This window comes from Zosterops lateralis, assembly GCF_965231275.1.
Source record: "Zosterops lateralis genome assembly, chromosome: 37".
Lineage (NCBI taxonomy): Eukaryota > Metazoa > Chordata > Aves > Passeriformes > Zosteropidae > Zosterops > Zosterops lateralis.
In genome coordinates this window covers 1,136,069-1,150,723 of record NC_139797.1, presented here as the reverse complement: position 1 = coordinate 1,150,723, position 14,655 = coordinate 1,136,069, and the positions used below count along the sequence as shown (strand labels likewise).

The following is a 14,655-nucleotide window of genomic DNA, read 5'->3' as shown; positions in this document are numbered from 1 at the left end:
CCCAAAATCTCCCCCAAATCCCCCCAAATTTCCCCAAATCTCCCAAAACTTTCCCCAATTTCCCCTAAAATTCCCCCAAATTTCCCCAAATCTCCCAAAATCCACCCAACTCTCCCCCAAATCTCCCCAAAATTACCCCAAATCCCCCTGGTACCCCCCAAAATCACCCCAGGACCCCCTAAATCCACCCAAAATCCCCCCAAATCCCTCCTGGACCCTCTAAAATCCCCCCAAAATCCCCCCAAATCCCCCCAAAACACCTCAAGACCCCCAAAATCGCCCCAAATCCTCCCAAATTCCCCCAAAATCCCCCAAATTTCCCCAAATCTCCCAAAATTACCCCAAATCCCCCAGGGACCCTCCAAAATCCCCCCAAAATCCCCCCAAAATCCCCCCAAATCCCTCCTGGACCCTCTAAAATCCCCCCCAAATCCTCCCAAATTTCCCCCAAATCCCTCTGGGACCCCCCAAACTTCCCCAAAATCCCCCTGGGACCCCCCAAACTTCCCCAAAATCCCCCTGGGACCCCCCAAACTTCCCCAAAATCCCCCTGGGACCCTCCAAATTCCCCCAAAATCCCCCAAATCTCCCAAAATTCCCCCCAAATCTCCCCAAATCCCCCCAAATCTCCCCAAATCTTCCAAAATTCCCCCCAAAATCCCCCCAAATTTCCCCCAAATCTCACTGAGGGCCATCTGATAGACCGTCCTCTTCTTCTCGGTGCTCGAGGAGGGGTCGAAATCTGCAGTTTGGGGGATTTAGGGGACGAGTTTGGGGGAATTTGGGAGGATTTGGGGGAAATTTGGGAGATTTTGGGGATTTGGGGAGGATTTGGGGGGATTTTGGGGGAATTTTGGGAGGATTTTGGGAGGATTTGGGGGGATTTGGGGGATTTTGGGGGAATTTTGGGAAGATTTTGGGGGGATTTGAGGGGATTTGGAGGATTTTGAGGGATTTTTGGGAGGATTTTGGGGAAATTTGGAGGATTTTGGGGATCTGGGGAGGATTTGGGGGGATTTGGGGAATTTTGGGAGGATTTTGGGGGGATTTGAGGGGATTTTGAGATGATTTGAGGAAGATTTTGGAGGAATTTTGGGAGGATTTGGGGGATTTTGGGGAAACGGGGGATTTTGGGAAGATTTGGGGGAAATTTTGGGGAAATTTGGAGAGTTTGGGGGGATTTTTGGGGGGATTTGGGGATGATTTGGGGGTTTTGAGATGATTTGAGGAAGATTTTGGAGGAATTTTGGGAGGATTTGGGGGGATTTTGGGGAAAGTTTGAAGGAATTTGAAGGAATTTGGGGAAATTTGGTGAAAATTGGGGAAATTTGGAGGAAATTTGGGGAAATTTTGGGGAATTTGGGGGAAATTTTGGGGAATTTTGGGGGAAATTCTGGGGAATTTGGGGAAAATTGTGGAAAATTGGGGAAATTTTGGGGGCAATTTGGGGAAATTTGGGAAAATTTTGGGGGAAATTTTGGGAAAATTGTGGGAATTTCGGGGATAATTTTTGGGGAATTTTTGGGGAATTTTTTGGGAATTTTTGGGGAAATTTTGGGGGATTTTTTGGGAATTTTTGGGAAATTTTGGAGGAATTTTGGGGAATTTTGGGGAGAGTGTGATGAGTGTGCAAAGGGCTGGGCGTGCAATCCATGAGCGTGCAAGAGGCTGGGAGGCTTTGGGGGATTGAATGAGTGTGCAACGAGTGTGCAAATCCTTGCACTGGGGGTTCAATGAGTGTGCAAGGCCCCATGGGAGGATCCATGGGTGTGCAATGAGTGTGCAATGGGTGTGCAAGGCCTCTAAAGGGGGTTTTATGAGTGTGCAAGGCACAAGGAGGGTCCATGAGTGTGCAACAGGCGTGCAAGGCTGACACCCTCACACGGGGCGTTTGGATGGGTGTGCAAGGAGCGTGCAATGAGTGTGCAACTCCTTGCATGAGTGTTTGATGAGTGTGCAACGAGCGTGCAAGGCCCTGGGAAGGCTCTGTGGGTGTGCAATGGGTGTACAAACCCTTTAGAGGGTCTCGGATGAGTGTGCAATGAGTGTGCAAATCCTCGCACAGGGGTTTGATGAGTGTGCAAGGCCCTGGGGTGGGTCTGTGAGCGTGCAATGAGTGTGCAATGGGTGTGCAAACCCTTGCATGGGGACTCTGATGAGTGTGCAAGGCCCCAGGGGGGGGCTGTGAGTGTGTAATGAGTGTGCAATGGGTGTGCAAACCCATTAAAAGGCCTTGGATAGATGTGCAATGAGTGTGCAAGGCCCATGGGAGAGTCCGTGGGTGTGCAATGGGTGTTCAAACCCTTTAGAGGGTCTCGGATGAGTGTGCAATGAGTGTGCAAATCCTTGCATGGGGGTTTGCTGAGCGTGCAAGGCTCCTGAGAGACCATGTGAGTGTGCAATGGGTGTGCAAACCCTTGCACGGGGTGTTTGCTGAGTGTGTAAGGCCCTGGGGTGGGCCTGTGACCGTGCAATGAGTGTGCAATGGGTGTGCAAACCCTTTAGAGGGTCTCAAATGAGTGTGGAATGGGTGTGCAAACAGTTGCACGGGGACTCTGATGAGTGTGCAAGGCCCCGGGGTGGGCCCGTGAGCGTGCAATGAGTGTGCAATGGGTGTGCAAGGCCCTGGGGATGGTCCATGAGTGTGCAATGAGTGTGCAATGAGTGTGCAAATCCTTGCACGGGGGTTTGCTGAGTGTGCAAGGCCCCAGGGTGGGCCCGTGAGCGTGCAATGAGTGTGCGATGAGTGTGCCATGGGTGTGCAATGGGTGTGCAAGGGGCACTCACCGCTGCGCTTCTTCCAGGGGGAGACTGGGGAGACACGACACACGTCAGGGGGGAAATTTGGGGAAATTTTGGGGATTTTTGGGGAAATTTTGGGAAATTTTGGGGAAATTTGGGGAAATTTTGAGGATTTGGAGGGAATTTGGAGGATTTTGGGAAAATTTGGGGGAAATCTGGGGAAATTAGGGAAAACTTTCAGAGAAGTTGGGGGAATTTTGGGGAAAATTTGGGGGAATTTGGGGGAATTTTGGGGAGATTCGGGAGAATTTTGGGGAGTTTTGGGGGAATTTTAGGGGAATTTGGGGGAATTTGGGGGGAATTTGGGGGAAATTTGGGGAAAATTTGGGGGATTTTGGGGAATTTTGGGGCAAATTTGGGAGAAATTTGAGGATTTGGGGGAAATTTGGGGAAATTTGGGAAAATTTTGGGGAAATTTGGGGGATTTTGGGGAATTTTGGGGAAATTTGGGGAAATTCGGGGGAAATTTCAGGGAATTCAGGGGAATTTGGGAAAATCTGGGAATTTTTTGGGAATTTCGGGGGAATTTTGGGGAAAATTGAGGGAGCTTGGGGAATTTTAGGGGTTTTGGGGGAATTTGGGGGTTTTGGGAGGGATTTTGGTTTTTTTGGGGTTTTTTGGGGGGGTTCCCAAATTCCCGGGGGTCCAGGGCCCCTCCCCCACTCACCCTTCTCCACTGCGGGGTCAAAGGTCAGAGGTCAGAGGTCAGAGGTCAAAGGTCAGCAAAGCCCCCAAGGGGGGGAGAGAGAGACCCCTCCCCCAAATTCCTCAGCGGCCCCAAAATCCCCTGAAATTCCCCCCAAATCCCCCCAGGACCCCCCAAACCTCCCCCAAAATTACCCTGGGACCCCCCAAATCCTCCCCAAATCCCCCCCAAGGCCCCCCAAAATCCCCCCACAAAATTTCCCCAGGACCCCCCAAATCCTCCCCAATCCCCCCCAAACTCCCCCAAATCCCCCCAAAATCCCCCCCAGGACCCCCAAATCCCCCAAAATCCTCCCAGGAGCCCCCAGGACCCCACAAAAACCTTCCAAAATTCCCCCAAATCCCCCCACATCCCCCCAGGACCCCCAAACCTCCCCCAAAATTACCCCAGGACCTCCCAAGACCCCCCCAAATACCTCCCAGGACCCCCTGAGACCCCCCCCAATCCCCCCCAGGACCCCTCAAATCCTCCCAAAATCCCCCAAACTCCCCCAAATCCTCCCAAAATCCCCCAGATCCTCCTCAGGACCCCCAAACCTCCCCCAAACACCCCCAGGATCCCCCAGGACCCCCCAAATCCTTCCCAGGACCCCCAAAGACCCCCCCAGCACCTCCTCAGGCCCCCTCAAATCCCCACCAGGACCCCCCAAATCCCCCAGGACCCCCCAAACGCCACAGGACCCCCCCAGGACCCCCCAAATCCCTCCCAAATCCCCCAAATCCTCCCCAGGACCCTCCAGGTCCCCCCTGGGACCCCCCGGACCCCCCAAATCTCACCCATCTCCTCGAGCTCTGACGTCATGGACTTGGAGCGCAGGGAGATGGCGGGGGCGGGGAGACGGCGGGGCTGGGGGGGCGCGCCTGGGGGCGGGCCTGTCAGACCCCGCCCACCGGGACCCGCCCCTGATTGGCTGAGACACCGCCCACCGAGACCCCGCCCACCGAGACCCCGCCCCCTGATTGGCTGAGACCCCGCCCACCGAGACCCCGCCCACCGGGACCCGCCCCTGATTGGCTGAGACCCCGCCCACCGAGACCCCGCCCACCGAGACCCCGCCCCCTGATTGGCTGAGACCCTGCTCACCGAGACCCCGCCCACCGAGACCCCGCCCCCTGATTGGCTGAGACCCTGCTCACCGAGACCCCGCCCACCGAGACCCCGCCCCCTGATTGGCTGAGACCCCGCTCCTCATTAACTGAGACCCCGCCCACCGATAGCCCCGCGCCCTGGTTGGCTGAGACCCCGCCCAACGAGACCCCGCCCCTGCCCCTAATTAATTAATTAACCGAGACCCCGCCCCTAATTAACTGAGACCCCGCCCCGATCAATGGGGATTGTCCCCCAATTAATGGGAACTCCCCTAATTACCGGAGACCCCTCCCCTAATTAATGGGAACACCCAAATTATCTGAGACCCCGCCCCTAATTAATGGGGACCCCTCCTCTAATTAACTGAGACCCTGCCCCTAATTAACTGACATCCCAAATTAACTGAGACCCTGCCCTAATGAATTGAGACCCGCCCCTGATTAACCTGAGACCCCTCCCCATTTACCTGAGACCCCTCCCCACTCACCTGAGACCCCTCCCCATTTACCTGAGACCCCTCCCCACTCACCTGAGACCCCTCCCCATTTACCTGAGACCCCTCCCCATTCACCTGAGACCCCTCCCCATTTACCTGAGACCCCTCCCCACTCACCTGAGACCCCTCCCCACTCACCTGAGACCCCTCCCCATTTACCTGAGACCCCTCCCCATTTACCTGAGACCCCTCCCCACTCACCTGAGACCCCTCCCCATTTACCTGAGACCCCTCCCCATTTACCTGAGACCCCTCCCCTGTACCTGAGACCCCTCCCCTGTACCTGAGACCCCTCCCCATTTACCTGAGACCCCTCCCCACACACCTGAGACCCCTCCCCTGTACCTGAGACCCCTCCCCATTCACCTGAGACCCCTCCCCATTCACCTGAGACCCCTCCCCATTTACCTGAGACCCCTCCCCTGTACCTGAGACCCCTCCCCATTTACCTGAGACCCCTCCCCACACACCTGAGACCCCTCCCCTGTACCTGAGACCCCTCCCCATTCACCTGAGACCCCTCCCCATTTACCTGAGACCCCTCCCCATTTACCTGAGACCCCTCCCCAGGGTTACCTGCCCCCCCAGGTGCTCACCCCTGCGCCGGGGTCCCTCGGGGGGCTCGGGGTGTCGTGTCACCATCACCACCTTGAGCACGAGGCTGTTCCCGCCCTGGCGGATCATGTTCACCACCTGCCGGTGCCCCACCTTCACCACGTTCTGCCCGTTCACCTGCGCAGGTGAGACAGGTGTGACATCATCACACAGGTGTGTGACATCATCACACAGGTGTGTGACATCATCACACAGGTGTGACATCAGTGTGTGACAGCACACAGGTGTGACCCAGGTGACGTCACTCAGATCACAGGTGTCACACACCTGAACACACCTGTGCACACCTGAGTGTTGTTACACACCTGTACAGGTGACTGAACACACCTGGGCACACCTGGGCACACCCAGACGCATGAGGTGAGTCCTGTGGGTGTGCCCAGGTGTGCTCCAGGTGTGTTCAGGTGTGTTCAGGTGTGCTTCAGGTGTGCTCAGGGGTCTTCCTAGGTGTGCCCCCAGGTGTCCCCAGGTGTGTCCCAGGTGTCCCCAGGTGTCCCAGGTGTGTCCCCAGGTGTGTCCCAGGTGTCGCCAGCTGTCCCAGGTGTGTCCCAGGTGTGTCCCCAGGTCCCCCCAGGTGTGTCTCAGGTGTCCCAGGTGTCCCCAGGTGTGTCCCCAGGTGTGTCCCGGGTTTGTCCCCAGGTGTGTCCCAGGTGTGTCCCCAGGTGTCCCCAGCTGTCCCAGGTGTGTCCCCAGGTGTCCCCAGGTGTGTCCCAGGTGTCCCAGGTGTGTCCCCAGGTGTGTCCCAGGTGTGTCCCAGGTGTGTCCCCAGGTGTGTCCCAGGTGTCCCAGGTGTGTCCCAGGTGTGTCCCCAGGTGTGTCCCCAGGTGTGTCCCCAGGTGTCCCCAGGTGTGTCCCAGGTGTCCCAGGTGTGTCCCCAGGTGTCCCCAGGTGTCCCAGGTGTCCCCAGGTGTGTCCCAGGTGTCCCAGGTGTGTCCCCAGGTGTCCCAGGTGTGTCCCAGGTGTCCCAGGTGTGTCCCAGGTGTGTCTCCAGGTGTGTCACCAGGTGTCCCCAGGTGTGCCCAGGTGTGTCCCAGGTGTGTCCCCAGGTGTGTCCCAGGTGTGTCCCCAGGTGTGTCCCCAGGTGTGCCCAGGTGTCCCCAGGTGTGTCCCCAGGTGTGTCCCCAGGTGCGTCCCAGGTGTGTCCCCAGGTGTGTCCCAGGTGTGTCCCCAGGTGTGTCCCCAGGTGCGTCCCAGGTGTGTCCCCAGGTGTGTCCCAGGTGTGTCCCCAGGTGTGTCCCCAGGTGTGCCCAGGTGTCCCCAGGTGTGTCCCCAGGTGTCCCCAGGTGTGTCCCAGGTGTGTCCCCAGGTGTGTCCCCAGGTGTGTCCCAGGTGTGTCCCCAGGTGTGGGCGTGGCCTCACCTCAATCAGGAAGTCTCCCATCCTCAGCCCCGCCCTCCAGGCCACGCCCCCTTCATCCACCGACTCCAGGTACTGCAGGGCGGGGAAGGCGGGGGTGGGGGTGAACTCCTCGATCGGGGTCTGCGCTGTGGGGAGAGAGGGGTTAAAATAGCCCAAAATCAGCCCAAAATTATCCAAAATCCCCAAAATTCCCAAATCCAAAAAATTCTGAAAAATTCCCCCCAAAATCACAACAAAAATCCCCCCAAAAATCCCATTTAAAATACCCAAATATGGCAAAAACCGCCCCAAAAATTCCCTAAAAAATCTCCAAAATTCCCCAAAAATAATCAAAATTCCCCCCAAAAATCCCCAAATTCCAAAAATTACAAAAATCCCCAAATCCCCCCAAAAATACCATCAAAAGTCCCCAAATCCGACAAAAACAAAAAAATCCTCTAAAAAATCCCAAATCATCCCAAAATCCCCCAAATTCCCCAAAACCCCAAATTTCCAAAAATAACCAAAATTCAAAAAAAAAAAATCCCATCAAAATCCCCCCAAAATCCCATTAAAAATACCCAATTATGACCAAAAAAAAAAAAAAAAACCAAACTAAAAAATCCCCTCAAAAAAATACCCCAAATACCCCAAAAATCCCCAAATTCACCAAAATCCCCAAAATCCTGAAAATCCCAAAAAAATCCCATAAAGAAATCCCCAAATTCTACAAAAAATCCCCCAAAAAATCCCCCCCAAAATCTCAAAAAATAATAAAAAAGATCCCAAAATCCCAAAAAAACCCAAAATGCCAAAAATTCTGAAAATCCTCCCCAAAAAATCCCATAAAAAATCCCAAAATCCCCCAAAAAATCCCCAGAAATCCCCAAATCCCCCCCAAAAAACCCCAAATCCCCCCCAAAGTTCCCCAAATCTCTAAAAAAAATCCCATCAAAAATCCTACCAAAAATCCCATTAAAAAATCCCCAAATATGGCAAAAAAAACCCCAAAAAATCCCCCCAAAATTCCCCCAATTCCCCAAAAAATTCCCCCAAATCCCATCAAAATCCCCCTCCAAAAATCCCATTTAAAAAATCCCCAAATATGGCCTAAAAAACCCAAAAAAATCCCCTAAAAATTACCAAAAAATCCCCTAAAAAATACAAAAATCCACAAAAATCCCCAAATCCAAAAAAACACCCCAAAATGACCCCCAAATTCTCCAAAATTCAAAAATAATCCCCAAAAATCCGACTCAAAATGGCCCCAAAATGGGGCTGGGGGTGAAACTCCTCAATGGGGGTCGGAGCTGTGGGGAGAGAGGGGTTAAAAATATCCCCAAATTATCCCAAAATTATCCAAAATCCCCCCCAAAATTCCCATCAAAATCCCCCCAAAAATCCCATCAAAATCCCCCAAAAATCCCATTAAAAATACTCAAAAAAATCCCATTAAAAATCCCCCAAAAATCCCATCAAAACCCCCCAAAAAATCCCATTTAAAATACCCAAATATGACCAAAAAAACCCCAAAATCCCCCCAAAAATCCCATTTAAAATAGCCAAATATGGCAAAAAATCCCCAAAAAATCCCCTAAAAAATCTCCAAAATTCCCCCAAAAATCCAAAAATAACCAAAATTCCCCAAATCTCATCGAAATCCCCCAAAAACCCCATTTAAAAATACCCAAATATGACAAATAAAAACCCCAAAAATCCCCTCAATAATCCCCAAAACGCGCAAAAAATACCCAAAAAAATCCCCCCCCAAAATCCCCCCAAAATCCAAAAAATTCTGAAAAATTCCCCAAAAAATCCCATTAAAAATTTCCAAAATCCCACAAAAAAATACCCCAAAAATCCCCCCAAATCCCAAAAAATTCCCCAAAATACCCCAAAAAATCCCATTTAAAAAATCCCAAAATCCCACAAAAAATACCCAAAAAAAATCCCATCAAAAATCCCCAAATCTGACAAAAAACCCCAAAAAATTCCCCCCCAAAATCCCAAAAATCCCAAAAAAATCTCAAAATTCAAAACAATTCCCCAAAATCCCATCAAAAATCCCCCAAAAAATCCCCCCAAAAAATCCCCTAAAAAATTCTAAATCTCCCAAAAATCCCAAAATCCCCCCAAAAAACCCCAAATCCCCCCCAAATCCCCCAAATTCCCCAAAATTCAAAATTTCCAAAAATTCCTCCCACCTCCCAATAAAATCCTCCCCAAAATCCCATTAAAAAATCCCAAAATCCCGCAAAAATCCCCCAAAAATCCCCTAAATAATCCCGAAATCCCCAGGAATCCCCAAATCTCCCCAAAAATGCCCAAAGTCCCCCAAAAAATCTCATTTAAAAAACCCCACAAATTCCCCCTGAAAAAAATTCCCAAATCTCAAAAAAATCCAAAAAATCCCCCCCAAAATCCCCAAATCTCCCCAAAAATCCCCCAAAAAACCCCCCAGAACTCCCCAAAATCCCAAATTTCCAAAAATCTCCCCCCAAATCCCAACGAAAGTCCCCAAAATCCCAGAAGAGAATCCCCCAAAAATCCCAAAAGCTCCCCCAAAATCCCCAAAATTGCTCCCAAAAATTCCCCAAAATCCCAAAACCTCAAAAAAAAATTCCCCAAAAATCCCAAAATCTCCCCCCAAAAATCCCCAAATTCCACCAAATTCAGCCCCGCCCTCCCCCCAGGAACCTCCCCCAGGTGTCCCCAGGTGTGTCCCCAGGTGTCCCCAGGTGTGTCCCCAGGTGTCCCCAGGTGTGTCCCCAGGTGTGTCCCCAGGTGTGTCCCAGGTGTGTCCCCAGGTGTCCCCAGGTGTGTCCCCAGGTGTGTCCCCAGGTGTGTCCCAGGTGTGTCCCCAGGTGTCCCCAGGTGTGTCCCAGGTGTGTCCCAGGTGTGTCCCAGGTGTGTCCCCAGGTGTCCCCAGGTGTCCCCAGGTGTGTCCCAGGTGTGTCCCCAGGTGTCCCCAGGTGTGTCCCAGGTGTGTCCCCAGGTGTGTCCCCAGGTGTGTCCCAGGTGTGTCCCAGGTGTGTCCCAGGTGTCCCCAGGTGTGTCCCAGGTGTCCCCAGGTGTCCCCAGGTGTGTCCCCAGGTGTGTCCCCAGGTGTGTCCCAGGTGTCCCCAGGTGTGTCCCCAGGTGTGTCCCAGGTGTCCCCAGGTGTGTCCCCAGGTGTGTCCCAGGTGTCCCCAGGTGTGTCCCCAGGTGTGTCCCAGGTGTGTCCCAGGTGTCCCCAGGTGTCCCCAGGTGTGTCCCCAGGTGTGTCCCCAGGTGTGTCCCAGGTGTGTCCCCAGGTGTGTCCCAGGTGTCCCCAGCTGTCCCCAGGTGTGTCCCCAGGTGTGTCCCCAGGTGTCCCCAGCTGTCCCCAGGTGTCCCAGGTGTGTCCCAGGTGTGTCCCCAGGTGTGTCCCAGGTGTCCCCAGGTGTGTCCCCAGGTGTGTCCCCAAGGTGTGTCCCAGGTGTCCCCAGGTGTGTCCCCAGGTGTGTCCCCAGGTGTCTCAGGTGTCCCAGGTGTGTCCCCAGGTGTCCCCAGGTGTCCCAGGTGTGTCACCTTTGGCCCCCCGCAGCACGAAGCCGAACCCTTCGCTGTCCTTCTTCTGCAGCAGCACCGTCTTCTCCTTGATGATGTAATCACTGGGGACATTGGGGACAATGGGGACGATGGGGACAATGGGGATAATGGGGACATTGAGGACAGTGGGGACATTGGGGACAGTGGGGACATTGGGGACATTTGGGGCGTTGGGGACATTGGGGACATTGGGGACAATGGGGACAATGGGGACAGTGGGGACAGTGGGGACATTGGGGACAATGGGGACATTGGGGACAATGGGGACAATGGGGACACGCACACACAGGTGACACACAGGTGACACATGGGGGACAAGGCAGGGACATCATCGATGGCACCTGAGGCCACCTGTGTCCCCTGCCAGCCCCTCCCCCTGCACACCTGTCACCTCCCTGTCCCCCCCGGTGTCCCCAAACTGCCACACGGTGTCCCCAAGGCCTCACAGGTGTCCCCAAATCGCCCCACAGTGTCCCCACATCCCCATGTCCCCCCTCCATGTCACCTCCCTGTCCCCACAAGGGTCCCCTCCCCTGCCATGTCCTGTGTCCCCCCCGGTGCCACCCCAGAGGGGACAAATGGTGACAGAGGGACACTGGGGGACACTGGGGGGACACTGGGGGGACACTGGGGGGACTTTAGGGGACACTTGGGGACACTGGGGGGACATTGGGGGGACACTGGGGTGACACAGGAGGGGACAGCAGGGGACACTGAAGGGTCCCCAGGGGGACACGAGGGGACACTGAGGGGGGTCCTGGGGGGACAGGGTGGGGGGGACATGAGGGGACTTTGAGGGGACATTGGGGGTCCTGGGTGGGACAGGGTGGGGGGGACATGAGGGGACATTGGGAGGGACACTTGGGGTGACAGGGGGGACACTGGGGGTGACATGGGGAGGACATGAGTGGGACATGGGGGTGACACAAGGGGACACCAGCGAGGACATTGGGGGGTCCCCAGGGGGGGACACGGGGGGGACATGAGGGGACATGAGGGGACATTGGGTGACATGAGGGGACATTGGGGGGGACACGAGGGGACACTGAGGGGTCCTGGGGGGGTGACAGGAGGGACACCATGGGGACATGAGGGGACATTGGGGGGACGTGAGGAGGACATTGGGGGGTCCTGGGGGGGGACAGGAGGGGACATGAGGGGACATTGGGGGGGCACAAGGGGGTCTCAGAGGGGACACTGGGGGATGCTGAGGGGGACATTGGAGGGGGACGCTGGGGGGTGACAGGAGGGGACTTTGGGGGGACACTGGTGGGGACAGGGAGGGGGGGACATGAGGGAACACAGGGGGACATTGGGGGGACACTGAGGGGGGACACAGGGGGGTCTCAGAGGGACACAGGGGGACATGGGCGGGGGAGACAGAGGGGACATTCTGGGATCCCCAGGGGGACACGGAGGGACACTGGGGGACAGGAGGGGACATTGGGGGGGGGACGCTGGGGGGTGACAGGAGGGGACACAGAGGGGACATTGGGGGGACACAGAGGGGACACTGGGGGGTCCGGGGGGGGACATTGGAGGGGGACACTGTGGGGGGTGACATGGGGGGGACACAAGGAGACACTGGGGGTGACAGGAAGGGGAGACATGAGGGGACATTGGGGGGTCCTGAGAGGGACACAGTGGGGGGACACCAGGGGTGACACAGGCAGGGGACAAGAGGGGACACTGAGGGGTCCTGGGGGGGACGGGGTGGGGGGGACATGAGGCGACTTTGAGGGGACATTGGGAGGACACTGGGGGGACACGAGGGGGTCTCAGAGGGGACATTGGGAGGTCCCCAGGGGGACACAGGGGTGACACTGGGGGTGACATGGGGGGGGACACAAGGGGACATGAGGGGACATTGGGGGGGACACAAGGGGGTCTTCAGAGGGGAAATTGGGGGGTGCTGAGGGGGGACACGAGGGGACATTGGGTGACATGGGGGGGGGACACACAGGGATACTGGGGGGTCCTGAGGCGGACACTGGGGGGACACCGAGGGGTCCTGGGGGGGACATTGGAGGGGGACACTGGGGGGGACACGGGGGGGACACAGAGGGGACATTGGGGGGTCCTGAGAGGGACACTGGGGGGACACCAGGGGTGACACAGGCAGGGGACATGAGGGGACACTGAGGGGGGTCCTCGGTGGGACGGGGTGGGGGGGACATGAGGGGACTTTGAGGGGACATTGCGGGTCCTGGGGGGGACACGAGGGGGTCTCAGAGGGGACATTGGGGGGTCCTGGGGGTCTCAGGGTTCCCAGAGGGGACATGGGGGGGACATGGGTGGTCCTGGGGACATGGGGGGGGGGGTGTGACACTGGGGACAGGACAAGGGGACAGGGATGGGGATGGAGCAGGGGGTCGATCCCGGTCTGGGGGTCCCGGGGGGGTCCCGGGGGGGTCCTGGGGGGTCTCAGAATCCCGAGGGTGACATGGGGGGTCCTGGGGACACGGGGGGGGGGGGGGGGGGGGTCCTGGAGAAGGGAACAGGGATGGGGATGGAGTAGGGGGTGGTCCCAGTCTAGGGGTGTCTGGGGGTCGCGGGGGTGATTTGGGGGTCCCGGGGGTCTGGGGTTGACATGGGGGGGTCCCAGAGGGTCTCAGAGTGACATTGGGGGGGTCCCAGGGACACGGGGGGGTGACAGGACAAGGGACAAGGATGGGGATGGAGCAGGGGGTCAGTCCCGATCCGGGGGGGGTTCCCAGGGGTCTGGGGGTCCCTGGGGGTGTCCCGGGGGGTCCCAAAGTGACCTGGGGGGGTGCCAGGGGGTCCCGGGGACAGCAGAAGGGGACAGGGATGGGGATGGGGGATGGGGATGGAGCAGGGGGTCGATCCCGGTCCGGGGGTCCCTGGGGGGCTCCCGGGGGGTCCCTGGGGGTCCCGGGGGGTCCCGGGTGATCCTGGGGACAGGGGGGTGGGGTGACACTGGGGACAGAAGGGGACAGGGATGGGGATGGGGGATGGGGACGGAGCAGGGGGCTGATCCCGGTCCGGGGGTCCCTGGGGGGGTCCCGGGTGGGGAGGGGTCTCCATCCCGTACCTGTAGATGTACCAGACGCTGCGGCGGGGGGGTCCCAGCAGGGGCCAGCTGGACGAGAGCGGGGGGGGGCCCGCGGGGCGGGGGGAGGGGGCGCGGCGGGCCATGGCCGGCTGGGCCTGGGGAGGGGGCGCGGCCGCATCGCCCCCGCCCCCGGGGCTTGGGGGGGGGCTGGGGGGGCCCGCTCGGGGGGGGTGGGCGAGCCCGAGGGCCGGGGGGGCACCGGGACCGGCCCCTGGAGCGGATCCGGATCCGAGAGCGGCGCCTGAACCGGCCCGGGAACGGCTCTAGGACCCCGCGGGGCCGCGGCGACGGCGGCCGGGCAGGGACAGCGGGACAGGGCGGGGGGAGATGGGGAGGGGGCGATGGGGACACAGAGGGGACGGCGGCCGGGCAGGGACAGCGGGACAGGGGGGAGGGGGAAATGGGGAGGGGGCGACGGCGGCCGGGCAGGGACAGCGGGACGGGGGGGGGGGGAAATGGGGAGGGGGCGATGGGGACACAGAGGGGACGGCGGCCGGGCAGGGACAGCGGGACGGGGGGGAGGGAGATGGGGAGGGGGCGATGGGGACACAGAGGGGACGGCGGCCGGGCAGGGACAGCGGGGAAATGGGGAGGGGGACACAGGGGGACACAGAGACAGAGAGGGGACGGCGGCCGGGCAGGGACAGCGGGGCGGGGGGGGACAGACAGGGGACAGTGGCCGGGAAATGGGGAGGGGGCGACGGCGGCCGGGCAGGGACAGCAGGGCGGGGGGGGCGAAATGGGGAGGGGGACACGGGGACAGCGGGGGGACAGAGAGGGGACAGCGGCCGGGAAATGGGGAGGGGGCGAGAGGGCCAGGGGGACGCCGGGGGGACGGCGAGGGAAATGGGGAGGGGGCCAGAGGGACGGGCAGGGGACAGTGGGGGATGGGGAAGGCGGGAAAATGGGGAGGGGGACAAGGGGACACCGGGGAAATGGGGAAGGGGGGGGCGGCCGGGAAATGGG

At 57.9% G+C, this 14,655-nt stretch overlaps 1 protein-coding gene across 1 annotated transcript in view; it reads right to left on the bottom strand.

Moving 5' to 3' along the window:
- The window catches only part of SHANK1 (SH3 and multiple ankyrin repeat domains 1), a gene marked incomplete at both ends in the record, with an annotated part of 67,479 nt that overhangs the window by 13,268 nt on the left and 39,556 nt on the right, over window positions 1-14,655 (bottom strand). Inside the window, 6 exon segments of the mRNA XM_083882148.1 lie at window positions 686-742; window positions 2,788-2,811; window positions 4,285-4,368; window positions 5,690-5,825; window positions 7,068-7,192; window positions 10,596-10,678. Coding sequence (XP_083738274.1) covers window positions 686-742; window positions 2,788-2,811; window positions 4,285-4,368; window positions 5,690-5,825; window positions 7,068-7,192; window positions 10,596-10,678 — 509 coding nt within the window.